Source organism: Gracilinanus agilis, chromosome 5, assembly GCF_016433145.1.
Source record: "Gracilinanus agilis isolate LMUSP501 chromosome 5, AgileGrace, whole genome shotgun sequence".
Taxonomy (NCBI): domain Eukaryota; kingdom Metazoa; phylum Chordata; class Mammalia; order Didelphimorphia; family Didelphidae; genus Gracilinanus; species Gracilinanus agilis.
This window is the reverse complement of record NC_058134.1, coordinates 282,120,815-282,137,318: the sequence shown is the minus strand read 5'-3', so window position 1 is coordinate 282,137,318 and position 16,504 is coordinate 282,120,815. Positions and strand designations below refer to the sequence as shown.

The window sequence follows — 16,504 nt, the reverse complement described above, 5'->3', positions numbered from 1 at the left end:
AAAAAGTCATGCCAGGGAGAAAACATGAATAAATGGGCAGCTCTTGAACTAAACTTTGTAGAAAACTAGGGATTCTGTGATGCAGAAGAGAAGAGAAGAGGGAGTGCATTCTAGACAAGGGAAACAAGCATGGGCAAAGGCACTGAGATAGTGTCTTTGAGAAATATCGAGAAGTCCAGTTTGGCTGGACCAGTGAGTACATGCAAGTGAGAAACATGGAATGAGGCTGGTATATGCTTCTAGAGATAAAAGAGAGCCAATGAACTCAGTTAAGCACTCTCGCAGGCCAGTGAAATATGGACTAGGAAGAGGAAAGACTTAGTACAGGGAGGCCCATTTCTATTTCGATATCCTAGAACAATGGTTCCCAAACTTTTTTGGCCTACCACCCCCTGTCACATACTATCACTGCCCCCAAATGCACCTGTGGTCATCACCACCCCCCTGGATCGCTGCAGTGCCAACCAGGGGATGGTGACGCCCACTTTGGAAATCACTGAGATAAGTGATAAGAACCTTAACAAGGATGATAGCCATGTGGACAGATATGAGAGATGTCAAAGAGGCAGAAATAACAAGATTGGACCAAACTGACAAGATATATAGGATGAGGAAGAATGAGGAGTAAAGGATGACTCCAAGGCTGTGAAGCTGGGGAATTTAAGAATAGTAGTATCATCAATAGTACAATAGAAATTAGGAAGAAAGGTAGGATTGGGGGGAAGGAAAGAAGATAGTGATTTCTGCTTGAGATTTTTTGAGTTACAGATAACAAAAGGACATAATTTAAAATATCAGTCAGTCAGTCAGTAATCTTATGAAGGGAGTTCAAGAACTAGATCAGGACCAAACTTACAGCTATAGGAGTCATTTGTGTAGAAATGAGCCCTAAGAGCTAGTATAGAGTATATAGAGAAAAGAGAAGGTCCAGGACAAAGCCCAGGGACAATATTCATGGTTAAAGGGAGAAAAATCAACAATGATTCATAAAGAATGCTGAGAAGAATTGATGAGCTAGGTAGAATAACCAGAAAAGAGAAAGTACCTAGAGGAAAAGGATTGTCAACAGTATGGGTGCTGCAGAAAGGTTAAAAATAAAGACTAAGAAAGGGCATTGGATTTGGTAATTTAAGTGAACATTGGTAATTTTGGAGAAAGCAGTTTCATATGAATGATATGTTAGAAGCCAGGAGCCACAAGATGCTGAGAAGTGAATGAGAGGAGAGAATGTAGAAGAGAGCTTTTTCTACAAATATGGCTATGAAAGGGAAGAAAGATAGAGGATGACAGTTTAATAGGACAATAGGAAACTTTGAGGGCTATGGGAGATCTTAACATGTTTGTAGCTATCAGGGGAAGAGCTAGAATAGAGGAAGAAATTTATGTCAGTTAGTTAACATGCATTAAGTTCCTACTATGTGCCAGGCACTGTACTAAGCTGTAGGAATACAAAAAGAGGCAAAAGACAGTCCCTGTCCTCGAGAAGCTCATGCTCTAATGGGGGGAGACAATAGGCAAACAAATATGTACAAACAAGATGTATATGCAGCATAAATAATTAAAAGAGGGAAGGGATAAGTATAAAGAGGACTTGAGAGAAAGACTTCTGATAGAAAATGGAATTTTGGCTCGGACTTAAAGGAAGCCGGGGAAGTCAACAGGTGGAAATGAGGAGTAAGAGAATTCCAAACAAGGAGACAGATAAAAATCTCAGAGTCTAGAAATGGAATGTCTTGTTTGAGGAACAGCAAAGATACCAGTATTGGGGGCAGCTGGGTAGCTCAGTGGACTGAGAGTCAGGCCTAGAGATGGGAGTTCCTAGGTTCAAATCTGACCTCAGACACTTCCCAGCTGTGTGACCCTGAGCAAGTCACTTGACCCCCATTGCCTATCCTTACCACTCTACTGCCTTGGAGCCAATACACAGTATTGACTCCAAGACGGAAGGTAAGGGCTTAAAAAAAAAAAAAAGATACCAGTATCACTGGATTAAAGAGTACATTTCAGGGAATAAAGTGACTGGAAAGGAGGGAGGGCAGGCTCTCAACAACAAAAAGAGGATTTTGCATTTGACCCTGAGACAATATGGGAGCCGCTGGAGTTTACTGAGTATGTGTGGTGGTGTTAAGACATGGCTGGATCTGTACTTGAGGAAAACTACTTTGGTGGTAGAATGGAGGATGGTTTGGAGTGTGGATGGATTTGTGGCAGGCAGACCTACCAGCAGGTTATAGCAATTGTCCAAGTATAAGTTGATGTGGCCCTGTACCAGGACAGTGGCAGATCAGAGGAGAAGAGGCATATTTTTAAAATTTTATTTAAAGTCACTTCTTCCAACTCTTTTATTTACAAATGTATAAATTATGATGCAAATCAGATATGGATTTCCCATGATCTTAAAGCAAGAGGCAGAGAAAGGATCTAAATTCTGTGCTTCTTTCAGTACAGCAAGCTCTCTTTAACATATCCCAACTGTAAGTGACATTTTTAAAAAACCCTTACTATTTTACTAACAATTTTTTAAAACTTGATACCTATTTCCATATTATTCATTTTTGCAATAGAGAAATTTTTTTAAACCAAAACCCCAAATCATATACCCATATAAACAAGTGGTAAGCCATATGTTTTTTATTCTGCATTTCTACTCCCACAGTTCATTCTCTTAATGTGGATAGCACTCTTTCTCATAAGTCCCTCAGAATTGTCCTGGATCATTGCATTGCTGCTAGTAGAAAAGTCCATTACATTTGATCATTCCATAATGTTTCACTTTCGTGTAAAATGTTCTCTTGGTTCTGCTCATTTCACTCTGCATCAGTTCATGAAGGTTCTTCCAGTTCACATGGAATTCCTCCAGATTATCATTCCTTACAGCACAATAGTATTCCATCACCAACAGATACCACAATTTTTTCAGTCATTCCTCAATCGAGGGATACCTCCTCATTTTCCAATTTTTTACCACTATAAAAAGTGCAGTTATAAATATATATTTTTTTTAAACCCTTACCTTCCGTCTTGGAGTCAATACTGTGTATTGGCTCCAAGGCAGAAGAGTGGTAAGGGTAGACAATGGGGGTCAAGTGACTTGCCCAGGGTCACACAGCTGAGAAGTGGCTGAGGCCAGATTTGAACCTAGGACCTCCCGTCTCTAGGCCTGACTCTCATTCCACTGAGCTACCCAGCTGCCCTATAAATATTTTTGTAGAAACATTTTTTCCTTATTATCTGTTTGGGGTATAAATCCAGAAGTGGTATGGCTGGATCAAAGAGCAGGCAGTCTTTTAAAGCCCAATGCACATAATTCCAAATTGCCTTCCGGAGTGGTTGGATCAGTTTACAACTCCACCAGCAATGCACTAGTGTCCCAATTTTGCCACATCCCCTCCAACATTTATTATTTTCCTTTACTGTCATATTGGCCAATCTTCTAGGTATGAGGTGATACCTCAGGGGAGAGAAGGCATATTTGAGAGCTGTTGCAGAAGTGAAATCAACAGGCTTTGCCAACAGAGAGTAAGAAGTGAAGGATGGCATCTAGGTTGTGAGCACAGGGGACTGAGAGTGGTATTGCCCCCTACCCAAATAGGGAAGTGAGGACTGCAGAACGGTTTAAGGAAAAAGTCAATGAGTTTCATTTTGGACATGCTGAATTTAAGATGTCTACTGGACATCCAGTCTGAGATATCTGAAAGACAGGTGGAGGTCAGCTGAGAGGTTGAAGAAAGATAGGGATATTTGAGAATCAAAATCACAGAAATGATCATTAAATCCATGGGAGCTGATGAAATCACCACATAGCGGCCTCAGACACTTCCTAGCTGTGTGACCCTGGGCAAGTCACTTGACCTCCATTGCCTACCCTTACCACTCTTCCACCTATGAACCAATACACAGAAGTTAAGGGTTTAAAAAAAAAAAAAAGAAATCACCACATAGTATATCGGGAGAAGAGCAAAGGGTCAAGGCAGAACCCTATGAGAAACCAGTGGTTAGAGGATAGGACTTGAACCAGGATCTGGCAAAGGAGACTGAGAGTGCAGCCTGAAAGCCTAGGGAAAAGAAAGCATCATGGAGTAGAAAATGATTAACAGATTAAAGATCAAAGAGTGCATGCAGAGATGACTGCTGCTGGAGGGGCTTGGATAAGGATACAAGCAAATGGATTAGCCTGTATGAGAAGGAGAAAATGGGAAATGATGGCAAGAGAAGGGGTAACAGATAAAGCAGAGTTAAGCAAAGGATGAAGAGAAGCAAGAGAGGGCGAAGAAGCTGCTGTGGGATATCTAGTGAGCAAAACAGGGCTGCTATAAGGAGTGACCAAGAATCAACTGGAGAGGAATAAAAGAAATGTCTGGCTGTTGTGATAGCCCAGTAGAAGACAGACTACATAATTTGTAATGCACCCAGTCAGCACACTTGTGTAACCTTTTCCATTGTTGTTCAATAGCAAATAATTAGAAATAGATGAGACAGATGGTGGGATTTAATACAGGGATGTAGTATGACATGGTCTGAACAAAGACAGGAAAACTAGGCAAGGCAAGCCAGAAAGCATACTGAGAGGTCAAGGGACTAAAGGTCATGTTTAGTATAAAGAACAGGACTAGGAATAATCAGGCATAGAATGATATGGGATGATAAATGGTTATGGTCCACAAGTACACTCTCAGAATTCTGAAGCACTTGGAGGCCAGGTTATTTAAAGAAATATTAGTCAATGAATTTGCTGAAATTTAGGATTACTGTTCATAGGGGAATACAAGAACATCTAGGGTTGGCTGGAATTGATTCTGATGCCAGGTAAGTTCATGAAAGAAAGGTCAAATTCTGGAGGAAGAAATACTGTCTGGTCACAGAACTGCCTTCTTCTACAGTCTAGACTTGGGCAGAAAACAACATGGCAGCTAAGGTGTGAAACACTGCTCAATCACCTACACCAAGTGGCAATTTCAGATCCTATTTTTGACCCACTAAATGCTGATTGCTTTAACACAACCAGGATATGAATTTTAACACTGTGCACTAGGACAGATGCACAGTTTTGGTTGTGAGATTTTAATGACTGCAACGTTTCATGACTTGCCCCATCACATGCTTGTGATTCTATTTTCTTTCTTCTCTTCTGAAAATCTGAAGTATATTAGGATACTAAGTTGGGATTATTAGATCTAGATCTAGAGAAGAGAGTTAAGCCATCTACATGTACTATGATTCTGAGGTGAGGAATTATGTTTTGCTCTATGTCTGGAAGGACCTTATTATTTTAAAACCAAAGGTCTTTGAAAGAAAGTGAAATTGAAATATAAAAAAAAAAAAAAAAGAAGTTTGAGACCTCTGCCAAAGGCATCCAACAGGGACCCTTCCAGGTAGAGCTACAGTGTGCTTTTCTGGTCACTTACCTGTGTCTCCTGCCGAACACTAGCATCCTCCTCACCTTCCTTTTCAATGTCTTCTTTACTCGATGCCTTGGATACAAACTTATTTTTGCTCACAGACTCTTCTACCAGCTTTTTTTCTGATTCTTTCATTATTTCCAGGGTCTCTTGAGTAGTGTTACTGTTAGACATCTTCAATAAAATAAAGTAGTGTCTGTAGACACCTATGGCAAGAGAAAGTATAAAGAAAGCAAGGGTATTAGACAAATTCCCCACATACAGAACTCCATTTCATATTTTGGTATCTCTGTTCTTCTGAACACAAAATGCTGGCTCAGGATAGCTTTCTGGGCTTCCTCTCATGAAGGCCTTCCCAAACTCCAACCTGGCTTCCCATTGAAGGCTCTGCTGGGACAAGACCTCGTGAACTGTTTCCAAAGCCCCAGTGCACTGTCATGGCATCAGGACAGGTTTGCCCCTGCTCATTTCAATTCCAAAGAGAAGGGAATCTGCTTTGGTGCCCCCAGTGACTCACCTCACATCCCTCAAAGGGACTAGTTATTATCATGGAAGCCAGCATTGTTACAGAAGTACACAGCTAGAAATAGAAACGCTATTTCCACAAAGACTTCAGATTTCTTCTCCCCAAAGCAACACTTGAAGTTAAACATGCTTGGCACCAATAATGGTTTGGAGACCGTTCCCCTCTCATGGAGTCATGACTGGACTTCAAGCCTAACTACTCTTCTTCTGAAAAGACAAGTTTGAAAACTTTTTCAAATTCCATGTCCATCCCCAGTACACTCTTGAAAACAGAACATACTACTAGGGGACAATGTTTCTCAACAATAGTTATCATAAACACCCTCTTTTTTAGCTCAATTTAGAAGAGAAGATATATAAGGTTCTTGAGAAATGGAGGGAGGGGGGTGAATCAGTGTTATATATATACATTTATCTAACAGTATACTGCTTTTGTTCACTATGACCTAGGAAACATAGCTGCATGAGTTCTTAGCTTCCAAACACTAGGATCCCAATCAATAAATGAAAAACAACTTTAAATAAAAGGTTACTGACAAAAGAATGGCCAATGTTTCTGTCTTCTACAAAATATTCAACACAACAGATTTATGCTCTGCACAGAAATTAGAAATATGTGATCACAAACTGATTGGTGCTCTAAATTTGAAGGACTAGTAAAACATGAAATTTATGCCATGAATGACTGTTGTTTTTTTTTTTTAAGAATATGTTCCCATGGTTACATGATTCATAATCCCCCCTCCCCTGCTCTCTCCACCCCCTTCCCAAAGCCGACAAGCAGTTCCACTGGTTATATGTGTGGAAATAGGTTCAAAACCTATTTCCCTGTTTATATTTACAGTAGTGATCTTTTAACATCAAAATCCTAATCATATCACTAACACACTACACGATCGAGTATATATTTTTCTAATGCACTTCTACTTCCATAGTTCTTCCTCTGGATGTGGGTAGTTTTCTTTCTCACAAGTTCCTCTGGATTGCCCTGGGTCATTGCATTGCTGCTGGTAGAAAAGTCTATTACATTCGATTGTACCATAGTGCATCCGTCTCTGTGTTCAATGTTCTCCTGGTTCTGCTTCTTTCACTCTGCATCAATCGTTGGAGGTCATTCCAGTTCACATGGAATTTCTCCATTTCTTTATTCCTTTCAGCACAATAATATTCCATCACCAACAGATCCCACAATTTATTCAGTCATTCCCCAATCAATGGACAACCCCTCATTTTCCAATTTTTTGCCACCACAAAGAGCACAGCTATAAATATTTTTGTACATGTCTTTTTCCTTATTATCTCTTTGGGGTACAAACCCAGCAGTGGTATGACTGGATCAAAGGGCAGGCATTCTTTTAGAGCTCTTTGTGCATAGTTCCAAATTGCCCTCCAGAATGGAGGATCAATTCACAACTCCACCAGCAGTGTATTAGTATCCCAATTTTGCCACATCCCTTCCAACATTTATCACTTTCCTTTGCTTGCTATCATATAGGCCAATTTGCTAGGTATGAAGTAGTGACTCATTAATTTGCATTTCTCTAATCAGGAGGGATTTAAAAAACTTTTTCTAGTGCTTATTGATAGTTTTGTTTTCCCCATGTGAAAATTTCCCATTCATGTCCCTTGACCATTTGTCGATTGGGGAATGGCTTGATATTTGATAATTTGATAGTGAGGATATTTTGTAAATTTGACTTAGTTCCTTATATATTTCTGAAATTAAATCTTTTTGGTTTTTTTTTTTTACATTTTTTAATTGAAAAACTTTAATTATTTTAGAGTGGTTTTCCATGGTTACAAGATTCATGTTCTTTCCCACCCCTCCAACTCACACCCCCCCACACACACCGTAGCCAACATGAAATTCCACTAAGTTTTACATGTATCATTGATTAAGACCTATTTCCATATTATTGGTATTTACACCAGGGGATCACTTAGAGTCAATATCCCCAATCATATCCCCATCGAACATGTGTTCAAGCAGTTGTTTTTCCTTTGTGTTTCTACTCCCACATTTCTTCCTCTGAATATGAATAGCATTCTTTCTCATAAGTCCCTCAGAATTGTCCTGGATCATTGTATTGCTGCCAGTAGAGAAGTCCATTACATTTGATTGTACAACAGTGCATCAGTCTCTTTCTGTGTACAATGTTCTCCTGGTTCTGCTTCTTTCACTCTGCATCAATTCTTGGAGGTCTTTCCAGTTCACATGGAATTCCTCCAGTTCATCGTTCCTTTGAGCACACTAGTATTCAACCATCAACAGATACCACAATTTATTCAGCCATTCCCCAATCAATGGACAACCCCTCATTTTCCAATTTTTTGCCACCACAAAGAGCACAGCTATAAATATTTTTGTACAAGTCTTTTTCCTTATTATCTCTTTGGGGTACAAACCCAGCAGTGGTATGGTTGGATCAAAGGGCAGGCATTCTTTTAGAGCTCTTTGTGCATAGTTCCAAATTGTCCTCCAGAATGGTTGGACCAATTCACAACTCCACCAGCAGAGTATTAGTATCCCAGTTTTGGCACATCCCTTCCAACATTTATCACTTTCTTTTGCTATCATATAGGCCAATCTGCTATGTGTTGTTAAGATTAAAAATGATAAAGACTGATATAATAAGAGAAATTAGTAGTTTAATAAAAGCCATGGCCATGTTGGTAAAATATATATGTGACGGCGCCTGCCTAGCTTTTAGCCCCTCAGGAAGATCAAGAGGCATTCTTTTGGCCCTCCTCTGAATTTAAACTGCTCCCTGCGTGGGGACCTTTGACGTCCCTATGGCCTAAGACCCATTGGAATCATGGGTAATGTAGTCTCAAAGTCTCCCACATGTCCATAGGGAGTCTGCTAGACACTTCCCTGAATTTAAAACAAACATTGTGAGGTGGTGCCTCAGAGTTGTTTTAATTTGCATTTCTCTAATCAGGAAGGATTTAGAAAACTTTTTCATGTGCTTATTAATAGTTTTGACTTCCTCATGTGAAAACTGCCCATTCATGTCCCTTGACCATTTGTTGATTGGGGAATGGCTTGATTTTTTGTAAATTTGACTTAGTTCCTTATATATTTCTGAAATTAAACTTTTGTCAGGGAGTTTTGTTATAAAAATGTTCTCCCAGTTTGTTGCTTTCCTTCTAATTTTGGTTGCATTCATTTTGTTTGTACAAAAGCTTTTTAATTTTATATAATCAAAGATAAATGACAGTTCTTGGCTGAGCTACTTCAACAGAAATAAAGAATCATAGTACTTTGTACCATCCATTTATGTTCACTTGAATTCTTTTGTTACAGCTGTCTGTATACATTTCTCCTATTAAACACAAAGCATTTTATGGCCAAGGATCACATTTTAACTCATCTTTGTATCCCTTTTGGTGCCCACCCTTCCATATATAAGATGATCAATAACTGTTATCTTGAATTAATAAAACCTGAGATTTGAAAGAAATCTTGGGTCATTTGAGTCAATCTCCTTTTCAGTGAAAGGATTCCTTTTAATAATATTTCTAAAGATGGTCAGTCTATTTTTGAACAACTCCAAGACACACAGTTTACTACTTTGTGATAGCCCTTTCCACTGATGGATAGCTCTGACTTTTAGAAAGTCCTTTTTCATAGCAGCAAAACACAGCTCCCTTTAACTTCTGCCCATTGGTCTTAGTTCTAATTTTCTAGAGCAACAATGAATAAGTGTAGTGCCCTTTTCTACAAAGCAGTCACTTAAATCTTTGAAATCAGCAATCAATCATGTTTTCTCATTCCAAAAGTCTTTTTTCCTCAAATTGTTGTTTCAAAACCTGAGAGGGTGTGTGTGTGTGTGTGTGTGTGTGTGTGTGTGTGTGTGTGTGTGTGTGTGTAAAAAAGCAGCTATTTTCTACAACTAAATCATCAAATAAGCATGGAAACCTAATTTGTGAGTCGCTTTCCTTTCCCCCTATGTCTAGAAGAGGATCAATAATCCAGATACCTGATATGATATTACATTGTTGGATACTGTCTAAATTTCTAGACCAAAGTGCCAAGAAAAAAATTAATATCAAACTGTCTGAAGGAATGATGTTTTGGAGGTTATAGTTTGTTTAGTCCTCTCTTCCAGCTCCACTTCAAAAGAAAGAAAAAAAGAAAAAGAAAAAGAAAACCACACCAGAATCTAGATGGTTTTTTATAGAAACTAGTAAAAACAAAACAAAACAAAACAAAACAAAACCAAAAACCAGACTAAATCCTATTGTCTCCTTAATGGATATCCTAGTTAGAAAAGTCTAGGGGATAAGAGTACCTGGTGGGGAGTCAGGAAGACATGAGCTCAAATCTGACCTCAGACCCTGGGCAAGTCACTTGATACTTATTTATTCTAAGATAGAAGGTAAGACTTTGATTTTGTTTTCTTAACTGCACCTACATAAGAGAGGTTATTATTCAAAAGGTAATGTTTTAGAAAAAGAAAGGAAATTGAAATGAGTAAAAATATCAAGAAATTATTTTCAAGTTTCATGACCTGTTTGGAAGGAAGAGGACAAAAGAGGGAAGAGTAGTTCTAAGAGGGGAAAGGGACAAAATAAAATGCAACCACAAGAGAACAATGCATACCTATCAAGCCCCCATGAGGGCCTATATACATATCTCTTGCATCCTACTTTATGCACATTTAACATTTCAGCCAGTCAAGCAATATAATTTCTAAAGCTGAATGTCTCCTGAGGACACTCAGTAGTTCAAAAGTTGCTCACAAGGGACTGCCAGACTGCTGGGGCCAGAAGATGGGATGATAAGGAGATAGGTGATCAGAAGCCAAGATAGAGCAATCTTTTGTCAGGGAGACTGCTGCATATTCCCTATAAATTTCTGGTCTGTCAAGGTAAATGCATTCCAGAGCAGAATGAGATTATGTATTCTTCCATCAATTCTATAAGCAACTTTCTAGGCACTGAGCCAAAAGAACATTACACTAGAGAACAGTAGGGATGGTCTGGAATTGTTTGCTTAAGTCTATAGACCCAAGAGGAAAACAAGAATAGCGGCTTGACAAATAAAAAACCCTTTGTCCTATTCTATTAAATGGGTTAGGGCTTTATACCTCACTATAATCTTTTCAGATCAAGTGGAGACTATTCCCCAAATAGCCACCATGTTAAAAAGGAGAAAAACCAGAAAAACTTAAGTCACTAATACCTTGTTCTTAAATAGCCCTTTACCTAGAGATAGAAAGACTAAGAACCAAATCTAGAGAGGTAGTTTCTGTTAGTCCATGGGTTAGATGACTATAAGAAAAAGTTCCTTTATGGACCTTCTTCATTTTGAAGCTCTGAAAGGGTATAAAATACTAGGGAGAGGTATGTTGGAATATGAAGTATTAATGGAACATGGTCAGTTAGAACATGTGCCAACTCCTTGAAGACTATAAAAATCAACCAAAATAGACTTCAGTGGCACTCATTCAATTGATGGTGATGGTGGCCCCAATTTCAAATCCCCAAAACAAAAAAACCATCTTTTCTCTCTGGCTGCAAAGGAGCTACTAACTTGTGGGGAAAGCCCACAGGAGCTAATTTCTATCCACAGCAATTCTCAGGAAGGAATGAAGAGGGAGTAACTCCATTAAAATGTTCTGGAAATGTTCCTGCTTTATTTGCTCAATATCTGCTATGGTGGTACTTGCTCTAAAATGAGAACTGCAGGTGCCTTGCTTAATGGGATGATGCGGCCATCGAGCTTTACTGCGGTTTTCAGACAGGCTCTCTGCATTACTGGCCATTTTTCTCTTCCTTTAGCAAAAGGATCAGACCTTTGCCTCCCTCATAGACAGAGCACCAGAGGTGGTTTTCTCTCTGCTGCTTCTATTCTTACTGCTTGATTCAAAGAGTCCCAGAATAAAGGGAAAAAAAGGACAGAATCAAAGGCATGGAAGGGATCTTAAAGGTCATCTACTTCTCTCCCATCCTTTCAAACACTACCCTAACATAAACTATATAATAGAGAAGAATATATCACCTCCTTATCTTTCATAGCATGGCCAGGATGCTCTTGGTAGCCATTTCACATGGTGTGTTGAAGCCAAATTCGTCCTACTCTGTTCTTATTAACCAATGTCATAGGTATAGCATAGTAACTCTCATTCAAGGTAACCATATCTGGAGTAGAGCCAGTTCTACTATAATAATCCAGCACAACAAATCAATCAAAAAGCTTTTTCGAAGCACCACTTGCATGTCAGACCCAATTTAAGGCACTGGAGCTACACAGACAAAAACACAGTTCCTGTCCTCAACAAACTTACCTCAAACTGGGGGAAACAACACGTAAACGCCATAAGGATATATAAACTAAATAAAAGGTCATGCCAGGGAGAAAACTTGAGTAAATGGGGAACAGAGCAGCTCTTGAACTAAGCTTTGAAGGAAATTAGGGATTCTGTGATGCAAAGGAGAGGAGGGAGTGCATTCTAGACATGGGAAAACAAACATGGGCAAAGGCACTGAGACAGAAAGTATCTTTAAGAAATAGCAAGAAGCCCAGTTTGGCTGGATGAATGAATACATGCAAGTGAGAAACATGGAATGAGGCTGGTTGGAGGCAAGTTGTAAAGGTCTCTACCAGACAGAGGAGTTTATATATGCTTCTAGAATTAGTAGGAAGCCACAGTGCACTTAATTAAGTAGGCAAGTGAAGCAGTGAGAATTGTGCTTTAGGAATAAAACTATGCCAGCTCCATGAGTATGAATTAGAGATGAGAAAGGCTTAGGGCATGGATACTAATTAACACAACAGAAGAGGGGTGATGATAGCTGTGTGTTTGGAGAGAAGGGGTCAATTTTTTTATTTTATTTTATTTGTAACATTCTGAACTTAAACACCAAAAACAAAATCACTGCCACTTCACAAGACACAACCCAGAGCATTGCCATATACACAGAACACAAAGATGATTACATATGAAATCATTAATCTCCACTTCACACTGGTTGGCTCTTTCTTTTTGAAAGTATGTGATTCCATGAATCATTTTTTAAACTGCCCTGCTGGTCTGATTTTTATACTGAAATTTCTTTGGGTCTCTGCCCATTTAAAAAAGTTTCAATGTTTTTTTCTTGGTATCATTATTGCTAACCCTCCTCCTTCATCCTACCCAAATCCCATTAAAAACTAAGACAAAGGAAGAAAAAACCTCTTGTAACAAATGAACATAGCTAAGCCAACCTAATACTCAGTGGCCAGCTTCACAATATAATCTCCTTCTGTATCCTTTCCCATCACCTGTTAGGAAATGAATAATATGCTTCATCATAGAACTTCTGGAAATATGGTTGCTTATTTTATTGCTCAGAGTTCTTTTAAGTTTTTCAAAGTCGTTTTTCTTTATAATATTGCTTTCCTTAATTCTTAAATACACACATATATATAAAATCTTTAATAAATAATTTCCTTAATTGTTGGTCTTTTTCAACTTAGTATCAATTCATATTACTCTAGATTCCCAGAATTTGTCTTTCATCATTTCTTACATTAACAAAATTCCACTGTATTCACATACCCCAGAGGTGATATAAGGCACTGACTTGGATTCCAGCTCAATTTCTTTTTTTTTTTTTTCCTCTTGTAATATACTCTTCAGCATCAGAAAGCTTGTTTTGCTTGTGGCTATTTGCTCTCCAGTATTATCTTTCCTCAATGCATCTCCACCTACCTACTCTTCATCTCTACTTGTTTCAATATTGAGTTTGATGTATTTCTAAACCAAATTCTGTCTGTTTATATGTATGTTTAGGCCTCCTTTGTCTGTTTTATTTGAGTAAGACTAGTCTGATGCCCACTTCCCCCACCATGCTAATGTATTCTTCTTCCAAGCCTCTCAATTATGAGAAGGAAATTCCACCACCACATTTCTTCTTTCTCCATCAACATGTTTCTACTTTTATCCTTCCTCTTTTCCCTCTTCAAATCCTCACAACAGAACCAAGATATCTGTCCAGGTATGAGAGATGTTGTAAAGGTAGAATGAACAAGACATGACAAGTGATTGGTTATATGAGGTGAAGGAGAGTGAAGAGTCAAGGTTGACTCCAAGGCTGCAAACCCTGGGTGAATTTAAGAATGGTGGTATCCTAAAAAGAAATACAAATACTAGAAAGAACTTGAGAAAAGGGGATGGGGGAAGATGAGGGAGTGAAGATAATGAATTCTGTTTTGGATTTCTGGAGTTAGAGATGCCTATTCCAATTTGAAATATCCAATAGTCAGTCAATGATCCTATGATGGAGAAAGAAACCAGGACTGGATCTCTAAGATATGGGGGCTATCTGTGTAGAGACGGACCTACAGAAGCTGATGTGGTCCTAATGGAATATATACATGAAATATAAATATAGATAATAAATAAATATATATATATACAAACATATATATAAAAAGTCCAGGATATAGCCTAGAGGCATACTAGCATATTGGTAGTTAAAGGAAGGAACATCTACAATGATTCAGAAAGAATGCTGAGAAGGAACAGTCTGATAGGTAGCAAGAGAACTAAGAAAGAAACCCAGAAGGGAAAAATTATCTAGGGCAGTGATGGGCAAACTATGGCCCCCTGAAATGTTCTATCCTGCCACGTGACATTCTTCCTAATCTGACAAATACAATGAGTAGGATACAATACAATGAAACTTCGCAAGAGTTGCCTTAGAAACAGACTGACAGATGAGCATTTCCTTTCCTTTGGCCCCCTTTTTAAAAAGTTTTCCCATCACTGATCTAGGGGAAGAGGGTGGTAATCACTGTCAAATGCTGCAGAATGGTATAGAAGGAAGAAAATTGAGAAAAGGTCATGAGATATGGTAATTAAGTAAACACTGGTAACTGTGGAGAAAGCACTCAGATTAACAATGAGGTTAGAAGTCAGATTAAAAGGAGCTGAAGAATGAGTGAAAAGAGAAGTGAGAAGAGAGAATAGCATTAAAATTTTTTTTTAAATAATTTTGAAACTCTTAGGGATATTAACTAGGTTGGAACAAAACATAGCAAGTAGCAATATGGCCAGAGTTGTGAAATTATAAGTACAGATTTGTTTTGTTTTAAGAATTTGGTGACTTTTAATGACTGGGAGAGACTTGATATCTTACTCATATAATTCCACAAAACTCCCAGTTCTTGTAAGCAAAGTACAGCTCAGCAACATCATTAATCCATGTCTGTGTATCTGGGTCCAAGAGGTAAGGATTGGTAGCAAAATGGAGGGAGAAAGGCTATCATTATCATGGGGCTGATCAATACTTTTGTAATGGAATAGGAATAGACAAAAAAAAAAAAAAATCAACCTACTTAAACACTACAGAGAGATGGGAATATTCTTTCACATGGTTACTAATAGTTTGGAATCGTTATGAGCATTCTTCATATCCTTTGACTGTTTAAGGGGGTACTGCTTTTGATCTTACAGATCATTTTTAGTTATTTAAATACTTTGGATACTAAACCTGGAATATGATACAAAGATTTCCCCTTCATTTGATGCCTTTCCTTTTTGTGCTATGTGTATTAATTTGGTTTATGCAGAAGTTTTTCAGGTTTCAATATAAACAAAATTGTCATTTTTATTTTTAGCAATTTGCCGCTGTCTCTTATTTAGTTAAGAATACAGCTAGGGCAGCTGGGTAGCTCAGTGGATTGAGAGCCAGGCCTAGAGACGGGAGGTCCTAGGTTCAAATCCGGCCTCAGACACTTCCCAGCTGTGTGACCCTGGGCAAGTCACTTGACCCCCATTGCCTCTTCCACCTATAAGTCAATACACAGAAGTTAAGGGTTTAAAATAAAAAAAAAAAGAATACAGCTCTTACCCATATCTGTAAAAACTATACAGTCTTCTTCTCTACTTCAATATTTTAGTCACAAATCTTAATAGAATTTATTGTGGAATATGGTGTATACTTGTTCTAAGTATAAATTTAGTCCAGATCTTTTTCCAGTTGCCCAGCAATTTTTATGAAATAGACCTTTCTTTTTTTAGGTAATTTAGGTTTTCTAGGTCATAGAACACTGGGTTGAGTGCCATTATTTCTCATTTTCATGTATACGATATATGATCTGTTCCATTGATTTACCTCTCTATTTTTTAAAACAATGCCAAATTATTTTGATTATTACTAGTTTATGTTTTGAAGTCTGCAAGTGCTACTCTTCCTTTATCTCTACCACTTATTTTATTCTCGTTGATGTTCTAGACCTTTTAGTTTTGCAAATGAATTTTTATTAGTATGGCTAAAAAAATAGAGAGGTAAATCAGTACAACTCAATAAAATAATAAAATTCATTTGGAAAACTTAAAGATCTAGAATATCAAATAGAATAAAATAAGTGGTAGAGATAAAGGAAGAGTAGTACTTGTAGACTTCAAACCATATAATCAGTTGCCGATTCTGTCTCTACTTCTGGCTTAAAGGATTTTGCCCTGGGGCTAAGTGTTTACTTGCTGAGGAGGACTGAGAGGGTCCAATGTTTTGGACTTCCTGGACCTGATGCCAGGGCCTGGGACTGACTTTATACTTTTTTTTTTTTTTTTTTTTTTTTTTTTTTT

At 38.1% G+C, this 16,504-nt stretch overlaps 1 protein-coding gene across 1 annotated transcript in view; it reads right to left on the bottom strand.

Annotated features, from left to right (window-relative positions):
* The window catches only part of R3HDM2 (R3H domain containing 2), a 98,430-nt gene that overhangs the window by 44,706 nt on the left and 37,220 nt on the right, over positions 1-16,504 (bottom strand). Inside the window, exon 2 of the mRNA XM_044679222.1 lies at positions 5,406-5,605. Within this exon, the coding sequence (XP_044535157.1) occupies positions 5,406-5,573 (168 nt within the window). The 5' untranslated portion in view covers positions 5,574-5,605. The remainder of the gene's footprint in view (positions 1-5,405; positions 5,606-16,504) is intronic.